Below are 18,598 nucleotides of genomic sequence, written 5' to 3'. Positions count from 1 at the left end.
ACATGACAATATATAAATATACATAAATACACAAAAGTAATAAATAAATACACTAGCAATACACTATACTCCAATAAAAACATACAGCAACAAACAATTGTGCCAATGGGCAGGAACCAGCAGCATCAGGTGAACACATTTAATCAATCAATCAATCAATCAATCAATCAATCAATCAATCAATCAATCAATCAATCAATCAATCAATCAATCAATCAATCAACCAACCAATCAGACTTTATTTGTATAGCAATTTTCACACAAGAGAAATGTAGCACAAAATGCTTCACATAAAAAAGGAAATAATAATAATAATAATAAAACATAGAAACAAGCAAACACCCTCCATCAAACCTTCCCATTTTAAACAAAGCACAAACTGACTAATTAATAATAGCAAATAAATAAAAGAGCAGATTTTTCAACATTAAGATGCATTTAAATCCTGATGTCTTCATCATTTGGCGTTCAGTGCCTGTATGGTCCAGGGAATAAAAGACCTCTTATATGATATGTATATAGATATATATGATGATATAGAGCAAATGTTCAATCAAAGCCAAATATGACATGTCACAAGTAGTTTTATTGAAACCGTTTATTTAAGTGAACATAAATACTGTATAACAACAGGAGTACCTTTCTTAAAAATCAAAGCTCCATAAAGTAAAATCTGTTTCCTTCTTGCAGTGTTTCCTTCATGTCCTCACCCTTGACTCTCTCTTTTCAGGTGAAGAGACAGAGAGACGGTGTATGATAACGCTACCTCGCTGAAAATGACCTCGTCATTCGCCAACAACTTGACCGCTGGCAGGAAGGGTGTTTCACCAAGAAACCACAAGAACCACCTCCTGCTGGGAGAAGTTGTTTCTATTCACGGTGATAAGAGGAATATAACTGTATTTATTGTTATATATAAAACAATATTGTACTTTACAGATGAATCAGATGCACCATCGTAGAAGTTTAACTCAAATCACAGCTGCTTCACTGTCCCCAATCCAAAGAAAACGTGGAGCTTTGTGATGATAGATTGTCACACTAAGAGGAAGAAGAAATAACCTCTTGGCCCCTATATTTGTGCTTCCATGTAAAGAAAATAGACACGGGATAAAACATACACTACTTGTGTACACTGAACACTGTGGAATACAAAACTGACACAGACAGGCAAAGCTGAAACAGAAGTTAGATTGAAACAAGCCAAGTTGTCTGAATTAAATGCCATATGAACTAAAAGGTTTTCATTCCCAAAAGACTGAGCCAATCTGGCTTGGCTGAAGTAGAAACCTATATGACTTTGGGTCATAAGACACTTGATTAAAGACTATAGTAGCACTACAGAAAGTATTATAAAGACACAATATTATATTTTGTTGTTTTACAAGTTTAGTGAACTCGCCTCTCTTCTTCTGCTCAGGCAGGATGAGGGGCTGTGTTTAAGTTTTTGACCTTGAAGATGTTGAATGTAGTCTTAACAGAAGATGAACTCACAGTTCAGTGAGAGAAACATTCACTCAGTGACACACGGGTGCATCTCAATAAATTAGAATATCATAGAAAAGTTTATTTATGTCAGTAATTAAATTCAAAAAGTTGAAATAACACATTATATAGATCCAATACACACAGAATGAAACATTTCATGTCTTAATTGAGTTTGCTTGAAAGAGCACATTATATACTATCCACCGGGTTTAACCCTAGATTTTATTCTTCCGTTTCTTCCATGTTTTTTTCAGTCGACTACTCCTCCCCAAGTTTTGGTCGCACGTACACTAAAAAGGCATCAAATCGACTGCCTCGGCCATGACAAGTGTGCTATGACTTTTCTAAGGGTTTCGGCAAATGGTTTTCAAATTACTCTGCAAAAACACGCCAAAATACTACCCTATGGAGAGGCTACAGTGGGTGACATCATCACTCGAGTGCAGAGGGAGAGAAAATTTTGTCAAAAAATAAATTTGGAAACTGCGCTCAAGGCCGCAAATGCCACTTTACAGAAATAATTTATACATAGAAACGTAGGAAAATTTTACTTCTCCGCACAGATGATCCACCAACACGCACCCACAGCCTCATAGACTGCTTAAGAAGGAGGGAACATTTCTTGAGGAAAGCAAAGCTACCAGTTTCTTCTGATCACTCTAAAAAAACAATTTCTTCCTTCCAAATTGTAATCCAATAATGTTTGGGTGAGAGTCACGGGCCAGAGTTAAGCACACTCAAAATTTCTTCAGAAATGTTCTAGTTTATTTAATTTCTTCTAAATATAATGATTATGTCTTACATTTATGAAGACCTAAAATTCAGTGTCTCAAAACATTTTAATATTACAAAAGACCAATTTTAAAAAGTATGTTTAATATGGAAATGTTGGCCTCTGAAAAGTATGTCCATCTATATGACTCAATACTTGGTTGGGGCTATTTGACTTGAACTACTGGAAAAGGACTTGTCCTTCATATTCTAATTTATTGAGATGCATCTGTACACCTTCCCACAGTCAGCATTATTAACATTTGCAACTTTTAAGCTCTTAGACTAGGTCCAAGTTGGTGATCAGGGGCCAAAATGTGTTCTCAGAATTGGCCCCCAATACTGTATCACTGCATCCCAATCATGGCAGTAGGAGGCTGCGACTGTCATTTGGGTCCTGGGGTGAGAAAGTTAAATGGGTCGATAGATTTCACTTTTGTAGAATAGAACATGTAAATGATTGTACATATGTAAATATGGGTGGGTATCGAGAAACAGAACTGGCTTTTTTAATTTTAGCAGAGATTATGTATGAGGTGAAAGACAACTGCACTGCACCAACAAGTCACATTTGTAATCCATCAATCAGAAACTGGTTAACTCGTTCAAGGATATAAGCTGAATTCTGGTTAAAATCAGCATGATTTGGATTCAGTATTTCAGTGTTTTAATCATGAACTTTTAAATCCTGAAGTCCTACACACACAGCCAGACTCCAGTTATGTAATCTCCATAACTGCAAGGAGCCACTCCCACATGCAAACACACATATTTATTTTTTACAGTTTAATTAAATCAACCAACCAGTGGCTGCAGAGGATTAGTGGTTACGATGCCTCAAAGTCATGCAGCTCACTTGGCTTCAGTTCACATCCTCATGGCTTTTAAAGAGTGTACTATAATAATAGAGGGGTTTTTAAATCCACTCATTTTCATATTTTCTTATGTTGAGAGGAGTACGACAACATGTCTGGAGGACTGGAGGATATTTAATGGCTGCCGCAGTTACATGTTTTCATTTGATCTGTTTTTATTACTATTATAAGGATTATTATTATTAAATGTTTTCAAGCTGAAGTGGTGCTCGTAGGAAGGAAGGTCGGAAGGAAGGAAGGATATAAAACATTCATCTCATCAACTTCGTAGATTGCATTTATAATATTACATTTTTCTGTATGATGTTTTTACTCTTGAAATAAAGAAGAGGTGTATTTTAAGTGTGGATTTTTTTTTTGCAGTTCTTGCTGGTGACATACAGTAATGGTGCTTTCAGTGGTGGAATGTAATGTTCTTGGGTTCAGCTTTTAGGTACTTGTGCTTGAGTATTTCCACTTTATGCTATTTTATGTCTACTCCACTACAAATATTTTGGCAAATATACTTTTTTAGTTAACTATGTTTTATTTGGCTTTAGTAACTAGTTAGTTTATTTATATTATGTATTAATAACCTATATGCGAAAATAAACTATAATATATTATAATAGGTGACACCATCCTAATGTTCCTACAGTCATGGAAGAAATTATTAGACCATTGTTTTTTTCAATTTCATTTTAATGTCTGGTACAACGAAAGGTACATTTGTTTGGACAAATATAATGATAACAACAACAATAGCTGATAAGAGTTTAATTTAAGAGCTGATATCTGGACATTTTCCATGGTTTTCTTGATGAAAAATGTACCAGGCATTAAAATGAATAAGAAATTGAGGAACATAAGGGTGGTCTAATAATTTTTTCCATGACTGTATATAACATAACTAAAAGAAGCTCCACCTTTAGTTGCAACATTTAAGTAAAGTAACTATAATTCCATCATATAATACAATAAAAAAACTGACTCTATATAAGCCATTCTGCATAATAGGGACTTCAACCTATAGTGCTTTAAGTACATTTTGATGCTCATACTCAAAAATTGAGATAAAACTTAAACGCCATCAGTAACAGCCAGTCTTGTTTGTTGGGCAGTGTCGCCCTCTAGTGGTGGTCTGGTGTTTATTAGGTAAAATGACCATGGAGAAGGTAAATTAAGAGCATCCAATAATGATGAGATTAAGTGGCTCAGTAACATTGCAGCTAACATTACTCTTCCCATAAACCAAAAGTAATACCACCCAGTGGTGGAAAATAAGTAAGTGCATGTACTCAAGTACTGTACTTGTTTTTAAGGGTACTTGTAGTCGATTTAAGTATTTCCATTTTATGCTGCTTTAAACTTCCATTCCGATACATTTCAGACGCAAATACTGCACTTGTTCCAAGCTTTTAATAAACAACACATTGTTAAGGACTAAACCAGTAGTTTGCAACCTTTTGGCTTCTGACAGCTAAACAAAAAGCAATTCAGTCAGGGTCACATTTCAAATGTCTGTGAGTTGTTAACAGCCCCACCAAATAAAGATTTTTACCTCCAAACTTCTCACAGGGTTTCATTCCAATTAATGCTCCAATATCTCAACAAAAATCAAAGATTAGAGAAAAAGTCCAAAAACTTGTAACAGGGTTTGTAATTTTTTCACAACCGCTCCAGTGTCACTGCATATAGAATAGTATAGAAAGTAATTTCTTTACTGTTTAATATGCAGTTTTATATATACTGTTTCAAATAAATGGCTGGAAATGGAGCTATAGGTCAGTGACATCAAGTAAAAATCAGTCAGAGGTGCAAAAGCAGTACTTTAACTTTAATTCTTTAACTACATTTAGCTGCTAACACAGGATTTTTCTTTAGGATTTTCAATGCAGGACTTTTACATTGTTCTTTAGATTTCTACTTCACTAAAGGATATGAACAGGTCTACTTCTTCCACCACGGATACGTTACCAAACAAAAGGCAGCTTACTTCTCTGGTTTCAAATACCCTGCTCAGCTGCTCAGTTGCAAACAGACAATCAATAAACTAACAAAAGAAAACGAATTATGAATGAATGAATGAATGAATGAATTATACGGCATCTACTCTTCTAAGAAAATATCATTAAAAAATATCAACATCACAACAATTTTGTCAAAATTCATACATTTATTATGATATTAGTTTTTAGTTCCTTCACATTTTGTGACACAAAGTGGCCCACACAAACACACACACACACACACACACACACACACACAAACACACATACACACTGCTCCAGCACATTCAAATAAGTTTTAAAGGGACAGTTCACTACGGTGGCCCTGAGAGCTCACAACACTGCTACTTAAGAAAACACGTGCAAATACACAAAACACAAGCAAATTGAGAAAACATCTTCATCAATTTGACAACACAAGCGCAGCATTTAGAAAACGATCACAAAGATCACAACACAACACAATAAGAAAAAACATTGCAAATAGACCACAACACAACAGAAGTGTTTCCAGAGGACACTTAAAAGTGATGCACACGTCTGGACACGCTTGTGATATTATCACGTTATTTCACGTTATAACATGAAATTATCATGTTATTTCATGATTTTTCATGTTAGCCCGCTAGCCTGTATCAATCACATTGCAGTTAAACAAATCAAATAAATGAATGATTCACGTTATAACTTTATAAAGTGATATTATCACATTATTTCATGATAATGATATTTACATGTTATAACGTGATATATAACGTTAGCCCGCTAGCCCGTATCAATCACATCGCAGTTAAACAAATCAAATAAATTAATGATTCATGTTTTAGTTGGTCTATCTCAACGGCATCGAGTTGGTCTTGGTCTTGCTAGCACGCTCACGCTAGCATGCTATGATCAGCCACTAACGCTAGCATGCTATGATCGTGGTGAAAATATCATTGAAAAAACGTGATAATATCACAAGCGTTTCCAGATGTGTGCATCACTTTTAAGTGTCCTCTGGAAACACTTCTGTTGTGTTGTGGTCTTTGCAGCGTTTTCTAAATTCTGTGCTTGTGTTGTCAAATTGATGAAGATGTTTTCTCAATTTGCTTGCGTTTTGTGTATTTGCATGTGTTTTCTTAAGTTGCAGCACTGTGAGCTCTCAGGGCCACTGTACAGTTCACCCCTAAAAAGAGAAAAATATTATTTAAGTAAAATCTGAAAATGTACTTCTACTGGTAAATGATGGAAATACAGTTTCAGTCTCAGTCTAATAAGCGCTGTACTTGTCACTACAGCTTTTTCACATTTTGACAAATATAGCTTCAGGCATCGGATCAGAGTTTTGTCGTCAAGCGTTTGCTCACACTTGTTGTTTTTGATGAAGACGACTTGAACTTCTTGGTGAGATTACTGCGGACGTCCTGCCCAGCCAGGAAGTAAAGGATGGGGTCCACACAGCTGTTGGCGCTGGCCAAAGGTCGAGTCACCTTGTAGGCAATGCTGGAGGCCTCCAGCAACTTACAGCTGATCTGATGAACACATAAAAATGCAGTGGTGGAAAGTAAGTACATTTACTCAAGTACTGTACTAAAGTAAAATTTTGAGGTACTTTTACTTTACTTGAGTATTTCCATTTTTTGTAACTTTATACTTCTACTCCACTACATTTTGAGGCAAATATTGTACTTTTTTCTCCACTACATTTAGCTGACAACTTTAGTTACTTTACAGGTCGAGATTTAACATTAAATACATGATCAATTTGAAGTTGTTTTTTTTTTACTTAAATTTCATAACAGTATATTAAATAGTTCAAATGAGCCCTGTATTTACATAAGGTAAAGTACTGCTTACATGAAAGCATCAGTACAAATAATCTAATAATTTATTTAGAACATACAAAACAATCTGAGTGGGTCCATTCCAAAAAAACAAGTACTTTTGATACTTTAAGTACATTTTGATGGTGATACTTTTGTACTTTTAATTCAGTAAGTTTTGAATGCAGGATTTTTACTTGTAGTGGAGTAATTTCACAGTGTGGCATTAGTACTTTTACTGAAGTAAGAGATCTGAATACTTCTTCCATCACTGTAAAAATGTTATATACTTAGCGTTCAAAATCGTTATGACACATTTCTCCTGTGTGTTCGTCCTCACCTGTGATGGGTCGACCTGCCGTAGGTATCTGAAGGAGTAGTAGAGACTCCTGGTGAGGTGGAAAGGCAGGAAGCAGAGCATGAACATGGCCAGCACGATGATGATCATCTTCACTGACTTCTGCTTGGAACGTTGGGCTGACATGCCTCCTCTCTCGCTCCCGTCAGACCCCCAGCCCGGCTCCAGAAGCTTTCGCACCATGAGGCCGTAGGTCACCATCACCACCATGAAGGGCACGGCGAACATGAGCACCGACACCACCGAGCTGTACACCAGAAAGTCATCAAAAAGCTCTGGGCTGGTGGTGTCATAGCAGATCCGCTCCGTCTTCACATCCCTTGCAGAGGAGATCATTACAAATGGTTTGGGATTATTCAGCATTCCTGGACATTAAACTTAAAACTCCTTAAAAAAAAACCCATCAAAGGCATACCCAAAGTAAATTGAAAGCGGTTCGTCAATAGTTTGGAGTAAATGTGTGGTTTTGGTCACACTTGAAAGGAGTTTATTCCCAAAGAGTCAGAATAACTGTAAGTGCTGCTGTTATTGAGTGATGGAAGTTGAAACACACTGAAAAATATGTTTTTTTTATTGTCCACCTCGATATTTTTGTTAAATACAGGCCTGCAGATTTATATACCTGGGACTTATGAGCTGGAAAACACAATGGGGTCAAAGTATAAATATTACCTACTCCCAGCTCAAATTTGATGAAGATATCTCAAAAATTAACTATTTTACACAGGTTTTTATAATTATCATAATAATAATTATGATTATGTATTAATGGAGACTTCGATAGCATCCTTGGTAACCATGGTGACATACCAAATGTCCATAAATTTTGAACCCTGTGACCTACAGTCATCATTCTGGGCTTTAATGAAAGGTGAAAGTTTGAGGAATCATATCACATATACTTATTTATTATTATTATTATTATTATTAGAGTTATTGTTGAAGAAAACACACATTTTTGTACAGGTTTTCCACGTTGAAGCTAAATTTAGCACATAAAATGCTCGAAAAGTTTGACATCCTTGTTAGCGATTTAAATCCCTCCCCTTACAGCCGTATATCGCTGTGTCTGAAATGTTATATCCCGCTGACGGGACACAGTAACAGGTTAAAAGGTAATGCTGTCTTTCTTGGCATTGACCCATAAAATAGAGATAGGGGTGATGAAAGAAACAAGATACAATGTGATTGTGTTAGCCTGCAGATTGGTTGCTCAAGTGTGTCCCATTAGGGAACTCTAACTGTCCTGGAAAAATCAATATTACACACTTAAACACACTTTCAATACAATGAAGAGGGACATTAAGTAAGTAATGAAGGGATGAACAGAAAAGGAAAGAAGGAAAGACAAATATATACATTTAAATCACCTGGTTCTTGAGAAGTAGAGGATAGGTGCTTGGCAGAATAAAACACAGGCCCACACCGCCACAGACACCAGCCGGGCCCGGCTGGCCGTGACCCAGTGGAGGGAGCGGACTGGATAGCAGATACCAACAAAACGATGCAGACTGATGCAGCACAGGAACAGAATGGAACCTGACAGAGTGATAGATATAGATAACAGAAATATATTATGCTCATTTATGTCGTCATATTGTGTGTTGTTGTTGTTTTTTTACTACAACATGGTTAAATTATTTAATGTAAAAAACAACAACGCATATTTCTCATACTGTCTGTCTGAATGCTCTTAGCACCTGTCTCTATAATTTCCCCTTAATACACAATCATGGAAATTATTAGACCACCCATATTTTCTTCAATTTCTTGTTCTTTGTAATGCCATACAACTAAAGGTACATTTTAAGAGCTGATATCTAGCCATTTTCCATGGTTTTCTTGACAATGATTTTGGTTATTATCAAGAAAACCCTGGAAAAGGTCTAGATATCAACTCTTAAATTAAACTCTTATCAGCTATTTTTGTTGTTATCATTACATTTATCCAAACAGATGTAACTTTAGAAATTGAAATTGAAGGAAACAGTGGTCTAATAATTTTTTCCATGACTGTAGAGGAATTAGCAAGCTAGCTAGAAAACTAGCCAGCTAGCTTGCTAATTATCCAGCCTCTAAATAAGTAATATATATATATATATATATATATATATATATATATATATATATATAATATTTTTTATTGGAAATCAGCATTCATAAGCATCAATACAAGACATAAGTTATTGCACATTTTTGTTCATTAAATGGTACATTAGAACGAAGAACTACAAAAAAGACAACCCCCAAAACAAAAAGAGAAATAAATATAATACAATAAAATACATAGTATTACAATAATATAAAGGGAGACAAGAGAGCAGAGAAAGAGAAACATTAACAATTAAACTAACAATAGCAGGGGCGTTCCCGGTGGCACACCTGGTAGAGCACGTACCACAGAGGCCCAGTCCTCGTAAGTTGGCGGCCTGGGTTCGAATCCAGCTCGGAGCCCTTTCCCGCATGTCTTCCCCTCTGTCTCCCCTTTCACTCTCAATATCTCTCTCTCTCAATAAAAGCTACAAAATTAAAAAAAATAAATAAATAAAAAAAAAAACTAACAATAGCAATACATAAATAAACACAGATGCCGAGTGTGCTCATTAAAAAACCTTGATATAATAAATGAAAATTGGATGCATCAAATCGACTCAGTTGGGGTCCAGAGAGGTGAGGGTAATCACATATGTGATGAGAGGTTGCCATCTTTTATAAAGATTGGCTGCTGAGCCTCTCAAGGAATATTTAACTTTTTCCAAAGACAGAAAAGACATTAAATCACTCATCCATGAGAGGCAAGGGGAGCGTTTGGGCTTTCCAATGTAATAGAATACATCTGCAGGCTGTGAGCGAGGCAAAAGCAATGATATCAGAATTTTCCTTAGTGAGACTAGTCGGAAGAAGGAGATACCCCAAAGATGGATATCAGTGGGCAGGGTTCTAATTTTTTTTTATAAGATTATTTTTTTGGCATTTTACATGCTTTATTGAAAGTGAGAGACAGATAGAAAGGGGGTGACAGAGGGGAGGACATGTGGCAAAGGGAGCTCAGGCCAGATTCGAACCCGGCTCCACCACAGCGAGGACTGTAGCCTCTATACATGGGGCGCCTGTGTAACCCACTACGCTACAGACCACCCATCAGGGTTCTAATTTTGTATACATTTTTGTATTCATTTATTATTTTGGTAAACAATTTATAAAAACATGACCAGAAATTGGCTAGTTTGGGACAAGAAAAAAACATATGAACATGGTCCGCTGGAGATAGATCATATGTATCACAAATATCATTTGTGCCTGGAAATAACTGACTAAGTCTACTTTTAGTGAAATTAATTTTGTGGAGAACCTTAAATTGCAAAAAGCTAAGATGAGCACAAGAAGATGTAAATTGACCCTGATCAGTGCCTCCCTCCACCACTCATCCTTCAGTTCAAAGCCAAGCACCTTTTCCCAACTCTCCCTAACCCTCACAAGGGAGGACTTATTTGAAAATGAAACTAGAAAATTTCCTCTGGGGAAATTCTGAAAGGGCCACGGGGGCCTTAATACTAGTAATGTTATGATAAAATAGAATAAAGTTACCTGTGTGTGTGTGTGTGTGTGTGTGTGTGTGTGTGTGTGTGTGTGTGTGTGTGTGTGTGTGTGTGTGTGTGTTTGTGTGTGTGTGTGTGTGTGTGTGTGTGTGTGTGTTTGTGTGTGTGTGTGTGTGTGTGAAACATGTGTATCTGGAAGAGTGTGTGAAACATGTGTATCTGGAAGAGTGTGAGCACTTACGCACGCATGTGTGTGTGCATGTGTGTGTGCATGCGTGTGTGCATGCGTGTATCTCTAACTGTAATCACATCAAAGGATCAAAGTTGGGATCGACCAATCAGAGCAGAGCAATCAACGGAAATTAACAGCTGTAGAATGTTCGCCACAGTGACAGCAGCCAGAGGTAGACAGACTGGAATTTCTGGCCTCGAACAGAAAGCATTTTTGGCAAAACCATTATACTTATCATTGATCCAACTTCACTTTGAGCGTCCTGAGTTCTTCCTAAACAGCTACATATGTCTTTTGTGAAGAAAAATGAAGAAATAGCTTTGTAAGAGTGATCTGAAAAACTGTTAAATATGCTTTTTTACAGAAATCTTCCTGCGTTTTTAATATAGGACTCAATGGGGCTGTTGGTGCGTGTTGGTGGCGCATCTGTGTGTCCTACGCCCAAACCATAACTCTGACAGCTCTACCAGAGGATTGTGAGGGAGAAGACAAATTTTCCTACGTTTCTATGTATAAATTATTTCTGTTGAGTGGAATTTGCGGCCTGGAGCGCAGTTTTCAAATTTATTTTTTGACAATTTTTTCTCTCCCTCTACACTCTGAGCGATGATGTCACACACTGTGACACGAACATTCCATGCAATACACACCCATTATAATCTCAGAATTTCTAAAAAAATGATCATGGTCATTGAACAGGGATTGATAAAAAACGATATGACCTATCAAAACGTGGATTAATACACCGATACACAAGACTTGTGTCTACTGTTTAAAGTTTAAATGGAGTCTCTAGGTGAAATTATGCCAGAGAAGTAGACGTTGAAAATCTCCAATTATTGGTCTTTTTCGCTCATTCTTTTTCAGCCGTCCCATTCACTTCAATGCAAAATTTTGGGCAGTTTTTCGAGAAAATTTGTATTCCATAGAGAAAAGTAAGAGCACACTAATCCCGATCAAACCGCACGTTTTGATATATAATTTGACTAGTAGCGGGACGAAATTGTGTCCAGAAGAGGAAGAAGAAAAAACTCACAGTATAACATAGTGCTCGGGGCACTTCTCCCTATAGCTATTGCTGTATGCACTCTTTATATACAGTCTTTGGAGAGGAGCATGTAGGAAAGCACAATTCTATCGCTGAATAAGCTGTTAAATTCAACACAGTAGTACGAGCCAGTTGCAGCACAGTTTGGCAGGACTAGGTGAAACAAAAAAATGCATTTCTGCATTGCAGCCGGGGGATGACTGACTGACAATATCGGTAACTTTCCTCCTATATATAAAGTATAGTTAGGACATCACAACATTACTTAAGTCCTGACAGTTCATGTAAAGGCAGTTTCTGAAGAGGCAGTGTGCATATCTTCACTGTAATTACATCGCACCTAGACCTGCTGTTCAATAAAAAAAGACAATATCTGGTGGAAAGTAACTCAGTACATTTACTCAAGTTCTGTACTTAAATACAATTTTGAGGTACTTGTACTTTACTTGAGTATTTCCATTTAATGCAATTTTATACTTCTACTTCACTACATTTAGAGGCAAATATTGTACTTTTTACTCCACTACATTTAGCTGACAGCTTAAATAAATTTTCAGGCTGAGAATTAACATAAAAAAACATGATCAAATTAAATTGAATCGACATTAAAAAAAATAATGAATCCTCATAACAGTATATTTAGTAGTTAAAATGAGCCCTGTGTTTACAACATTAAAATGCTGCTAAATTAAATGCATCAATACAAATAATCTAATAATATATTTAGAATATAAAAAACAATCTGAGTGGGACCATTCTGCATAACGAGTACTTTTACTTTTGATACTTTAAGTACATCTTGATGCTGATACTTTTGTACTTTTACTTCAGTAATTTTTGAATGCAGGACTTTTACTGTAGACGAGTAATTTCACAGTGTGGTATTAGTACTTTTACTAAAGTAAGGGATCTGAATACTTTTTCCACCACTGCTCTTTTCTATAATAGTGCATTGTCCTGTGGTATATCACTGTGCCATAACTGTACCACATCTTACATCAAACTGTGATTTTTTTATTTGTATGTATGTGTTGTATGGGTGGGTACCATGCCATCACTGTACCGTATAAGTTGGTATAAAATAGGAAGCGTATGATTTTGCAGAAGGGTTCACTAAAGGGCCAGTCATTCTCGTCTGCGTAGTAATAGATGAGGAAGGGCAGAGTGAGGACGTAGAGCGTGTCACACATGGTCAGGTTGAACATGTAGATAGTGGAGGGCTTCCAGCGCTTAGTGCGGAACACGATCACAAACAGTGCTGTGGCGTTCAGCCCCAGGCCAATCACAAAGACCAGGGCGTAGCTGACAGGAAGGAGAATATATTTAAAGTCCTCTTGAAAGCGACAGTAGAAGGCACTGACATTAGTCTGGTTGTTCATGCTGCTGTCGAAGGTGGCCATCTCGGTGGTGAAAACACCTGAGGAAAAGAAGTACAAAGGAACAGTTGATGAAAATACTTTCCACTTTACAACAACCATAAGGACAATATCATATAAACAGAGTGTATGGAGTCACAGGAAACCTAAATTACATTTTAGGATGCCTCAAGTCATTCACTGTAGCAGTGATAATCGACTGGTCCATTGTGTTTTTGCAATCAAATTTTCACAATCCAGCTTATAGCGTGAATCATCCCATTTAAAAGTCATTGCGTATTTCACAGAATGTAAATCATTCTAATGCTGACGTCCTTTGATGCCTTTCTCTTTATGAGTGGGTGGTTGAGTAAATGAGAGACGAATTGTGTGTGTGTGTGTGTGTGTGTGTGTGTGTGAGAGAGAGAGAGAGAGAGTGAGAGAGAGAGAGAGAGAGAGAGAGAGAGAGAGAGAGAAAGAAGAAATTCTGGCAATCAAATCAAATCATAACTGATTAAATCCTTCTTCTGAGGGGATAAAGGACTGAATATGTGCGTTTTTATGGCTGTAATATAGTAACTGTAAAAAAATTTTTTTTAAATCAGTTTAATTTACAGTAAAATACTGGCAGCTGGTTGCCAGAACTTCCCCGTAAAAAATACAATGAGTGGGTTTTCTACTCTAAATTTAAATGTAAATATCAGCAAAAACTTTAATTTAGACTGAGTAGTCCCTGCATTTTAAGGTTATTGTGTCATTGTGACATTATGGTATTCCTCCTTTAAATTTGCATGAAAAAAAACTGTGTTTTCTACAGTTTAAAAGTTTTGTACTATTGCTTGATGTAATTAAAATCATCTACTGAGGTGATATTCAATTTTAAATTTTTTACCTTCTTTTGATACAATTTGATAGTGTTTTACTGTCATTTCTACAAAGATTTTTTTTTTTACAGGGTAGTGCATATGTTTGTAACAAAGTGTACTGCACTGTTCCACTGCCAGGCCCAACAGGTTTACTTGACACCTCAGCAGATTATACATCCAAATCTGTCAAACCTTATTACCTTGCCTCTGGTTTAGAGAAAATAACTTTAAATATGTTTTACCATATATGAGCTGCAGAAGATTCAGACAAAGATTCACAAAGACTTGCATGGCAACAACTTGTTTTTTTTTTTTTTACAAAACTTGTAAGTGCAGCTGTGTTCTCAGCATTCATTTTGGCACTTTTCATGCCAAAGTTTTCCAAAAAACCTCAAAACTGTGAGAGGGATAAATGGATAAATAACTTTTTAACTCAAACCAGACCTCGCTCGGAGACCTTGTTCAAACCTTTCTCTCAGTTTTACTCACCGGCATGCATGCTATATTGTTAACATCAGTCTACTTGTCTCCTCATCTAAATGTTTAGCTGACAAAGTCAGGTAAAAACCAGTCATGCAGTCAAAGTGACGCCTTTAAGATTTGGATGCAAATTAGACAGTAGCCACTGGACTTACTTGCTTCTCAGCTGAATGATGAGTTAACCTGCAGCTCTCTCTTTCTTCTCTTTCTGACATTATTTTCTCTTTATCAAAAGCATTGCCTCATGCTCGCTCCACTCTGTACTCGCCACTGCCTTTCTTCTCTTCAAAACAGCTGGAGGTTAACTTTAACAGATAACAGACCTGAGACAGAGCGGCCCCTTTTGTAGTCCCCCAAATTCTTGTGACCTGCTGTGTGCACGCTATACCAAACTACACACTACTTACTATTCAACAATAAAGTAAGCTGTGTTATTCGCTGTAGGCCTACACAAATATACACATAGCAGCCCAGAAATACAGAATATACTAAAAGTGCCCTTTCCCAGAGATAAAACCCCTAAAACATATAAAATTACTCACACTGTAGAATGCAGTCACCTTTCCAAAGACTGTCATGCGCTGATCATGCTGTGTAATCCTTGTTTCTGGATGTGTTGTTTATGACTGAATGCGTACCTGAGATACTTCAGTGAGTGAAAAGTGTGTGGAGGAGTGTGCTGGTCCGACAAGCTGCAGCCTGTATACAGTGTGAGTGAGCAGTTGAGCCCGGGGCTCATATGTTAACTATGTTAGTGAAACAGACAGTTTCGGACTAAGCTGTCTCCACCTCACACTGTTCAAATATTGTTTTCAATTGTTTTCCAGTTTGGTCAACTCAACTCAACATGACATTGTTTTTCAAGTGTACCGACAGCCCGCGGGCGTTTTTAAATACTGCTTGGAGTAATACATGTAATCATTACTATAATTATAGGCAGTGGTGGAAAGTAACTAAGTACATTTACTCAAGTACTGTACTTAAGTACAATTTTGAGGTACTAGTACTTTACTTGAGAATTTCCATTTTATGTAACTTTATACTTCTACTCCACTACATTTTTGAGGCAAACATTGCACTTTTTACTCCACTACATTTAGCTGACAGCTTTAGTTAATTTACAGGTCGAGATTTAATATGAACACCATGATCAATTTAAAGAGTTTTTTAATTGAATCTTAAAACAATATATTAAGTAGTTAAATGAGTCCTATCTTTACAAAAGTAAAACACTGCTTACATAAAAGCATCAATACAGATAATCTTATCATATTTTCAGTATATATAAAACAATCTTAGTGGGTTCATTCTGCATAACGAGAATTTTGATGCTGATACTTTTGTACTTTTACTTCAGTAAGTTTTAAATAGGGGACCTTTACTGTAGTGGATTAAATTCACAGTTTTGTATTAGTACTTTTACTTAAGTAAAGGATGTGAATACTTCCACCACTGATTATAGGCCTCTATAATTATCGGCATATTTTGGTATGAGAATTAGAACAAAATTGTCATCGGTATTAGCTAATCTTTTCTTTTCTTTTCTTCCCCCACCAAAAGGACACAAAGGATTTTAGGACAGGTAAATCTTGATAAAAACACACAGCTAATATACAGAGTTGGAATAATTTTGTTTTCAGACACAATCTTTGTTAATTATGGTTTGATATTCATTGTGATATGTTTGGAAGAGCTTGATTAACAAAGTTTTGACAAGATATGCACTTTATCTGTCAATAATAAATCGCATTGTCACAGTAATTTCATGGAGAGAGGTAAAAAAAAAATGGAATATGTATATATGTATATTTCAACTTTATAGGTGACCCTGTAGATTTTGCAAGACAGGAATATTAGAAATAAAAAATAAAAAAACATATGGTACTGTTTTGTTGTAACTGAAAAAATACAGTGGGCCTGACAGCCATGCAGACAAACGACATAAATTAAAAAACACCAATACACAAAGAACATCAAAGATTACCTGATTTTTGGCAAACATGCAATGTGTGGATCAAATCTAACCACCTGTGCTGCTTTTTGTACTTTTAATTGAAGTACTTGACTGTTTTTAGAGAAAAATGTCTTACCTTAGTGTGGTCAAAGAAATATTAATGCTCCGAAGCCAATTCATAAAGGGGATCATAAACAAAAAGCGTCCTGGCAGGATCCTAACGAATACAATATGATCCAACAATGACTGTCAGCCATTTTCTTCTGTGCCACTAGCAGAAGGTTATGTGTGTGGGTGTTATTGGTTTCCCTGACTGCGAATATGTGTGTGTTAGTTTGGGTGTTATACTGAGAGGAAAGGTGAGAAAGAGCACTTAATGTCTTACCTGCTCCAGAAACTCTGTGTATTAATGATTACATGGCCCTTAGCCTTAACCTTGGCCATGGCACGTAGGAGGCATAAAGTAAAAATTCTTGCCTGTATTTTTGCCTTTTCTTCTATGAAGCCAAAAATGCATGCTTGAGGGAGTCTTATTATTTCCACTTGTCTTTTTTGTAAGACTATTTTTCCAACCATAGAACATGATTTTGTAGTTTGGTATTAGGAGGGTTGACACAATGGGATGGTTCAAGTTGAGATGTTCAAATTTCACAAAGAATCAGAGTGCAGACACTATGTGTCAAACCTGCTGTTGCTGGTGCCAACTCATTACAAGGGTTGCAGACTCCCTCCATTGTAATGTATTCCTTTAATTGTTCACTCAGCACCCACTTCCAATGAACTCTGTGACCCCATTTTACCCATAGTACACAACAAAAGGCTACAAAATAAAAGCACAAAACCCAACTATAAAATAACGTTCTGGAAATGCATTATTATTATTATTATTATTATTATTATTATTATTATCATGATTATTATTATCATTATTGTTAATATTATCATTATAATGTTAACAATAATGACAATTAATAATAACGTTTTGGACATGCATTATTATTATTATTGTTATTATTATTGATACGATCATTTTAACGATAACAATAATGATAATTAATAATAAATTAAATTATAAACTATAATTTTGAGGTGTCTGATATACTTAATAGTTTCAGCAGACTTCAACTATTATTATTAACAACCTAAGCGTTTAAATTATTATTATTTCAATTATTTATCCTTGTTTATGATATTTTTTTTAATTAATTTTTTTTTTTAAATAAGTTGTTTTTGTATTGTTGTTCTTAATTGTTTTAAGCACCAATAGGAGTTGCACTCTAATTTCGTTGTATTATATACAATGACAATAAAGGCTGCTCTATTCTATTCTAAAATATAACATAGCAAGATGTATTTTGTTTGTTTTTCCATGTTTTAAAGACTGTTTTTCGTCTTAAACCGCGATCGATTTTTCTTTGATCGACTGCGGTTTCTTGTTGCTATGCAGGTCTGCAGGACGCAGCTCCTGTCACTGTCAGTCTTTTCTCCTTGAGCGTGATGGAGCAGCCGAAAAAAAACGCAAATACTCGGTGGATTGAGTCCTGTTTTGTAGTTATAACCCCACATGGCCCCCTTATTTGGTTTGAAGCACCTCTGTGGAGGTGTTAATCGAGGTTGCTGTCGACGGCCGGCGAAAGGAGGCAGAACAAAAAGGATCTCTTTCTGTTCCCAGTGTGCTTTTAACCCATAGGAACCCAGACCTCTTTATCCTTGAAGGAAAATTATGGAGGATATACCACAGACCAAGTGGACCACATAGAACACATTTCTGATTTTTTTTTACATTTTTTAAATACTACCTCTAAATGTCAAAAATCTGTAATGTGACATATACGTTCC

At 36.1% G+C, this 18,598-nt stretch overlaps 2 protein-coding genes across 2 annotated transcripts in view; one reads left to right on the top strand and one right to left on the bottom strand.

Annotated features, from left to right (window-relative positions):
• Nucleotides 1-3,407, top strand: part of relt (RELT TNF receptor) — a 40,600-nt gene extending 37,193 nt beyond the window's left edge. Inside the window, exon 11 of the mRNA XM_059331455.1 lies at nt 731-3,407. Coding sequence (XP_059187438.1) covers nt 731-734 — 4 coding nt within the window. The 3' untranslated portion in view covers nt 735-3,407. The remainder of the gene's footprint in view (nt 1-730) is intronic.
• A 3,034-nt stretch (nt 3,408-6,441) lies between these two features.
• p2ry2.1 (purinergic receptor P2Y2, tandem duplicate 1) lies at nt 6,442-13,504 on the bottom strand. The gene is made up of 4 exons (XM_059331796.1): nt 13,168-13,504; nt 8,656-8,824; nt 7,268-7,604; nt 6,442-6,636 (listed from the first exon to the last, which is right to left on the bottom strand). Exons 1-4 carry the CDS (start codon nt 13,502-13,504, stop codon nt 6,442-6,444), a joined length of 1,038 nt encoding a protein of 345 aa, XP_059187779.1.
• Nucleotides 13,505-18,598: the final 5,094 nt, after the last annotated feature.

The sequence above is a fragment of the Centropristis striata genome, chromosome 4 (genome assembly GCF_030273125.1).
Source record: "Centropristis striata isolate RG_2023a ecotype Rhode Island chromosome 4, C.striata_1.0, whole genome shotgun sequence".
Classification (NCBI taxonomy): Eukaryota; Metazoa; Chordata; class Actinopteri; order Perciformes; family Serranidae; genus Centropristis; species Centropristis striata.
This window is presented reverse-complemented; position numbering and strand designations above follow the sequence as displayed.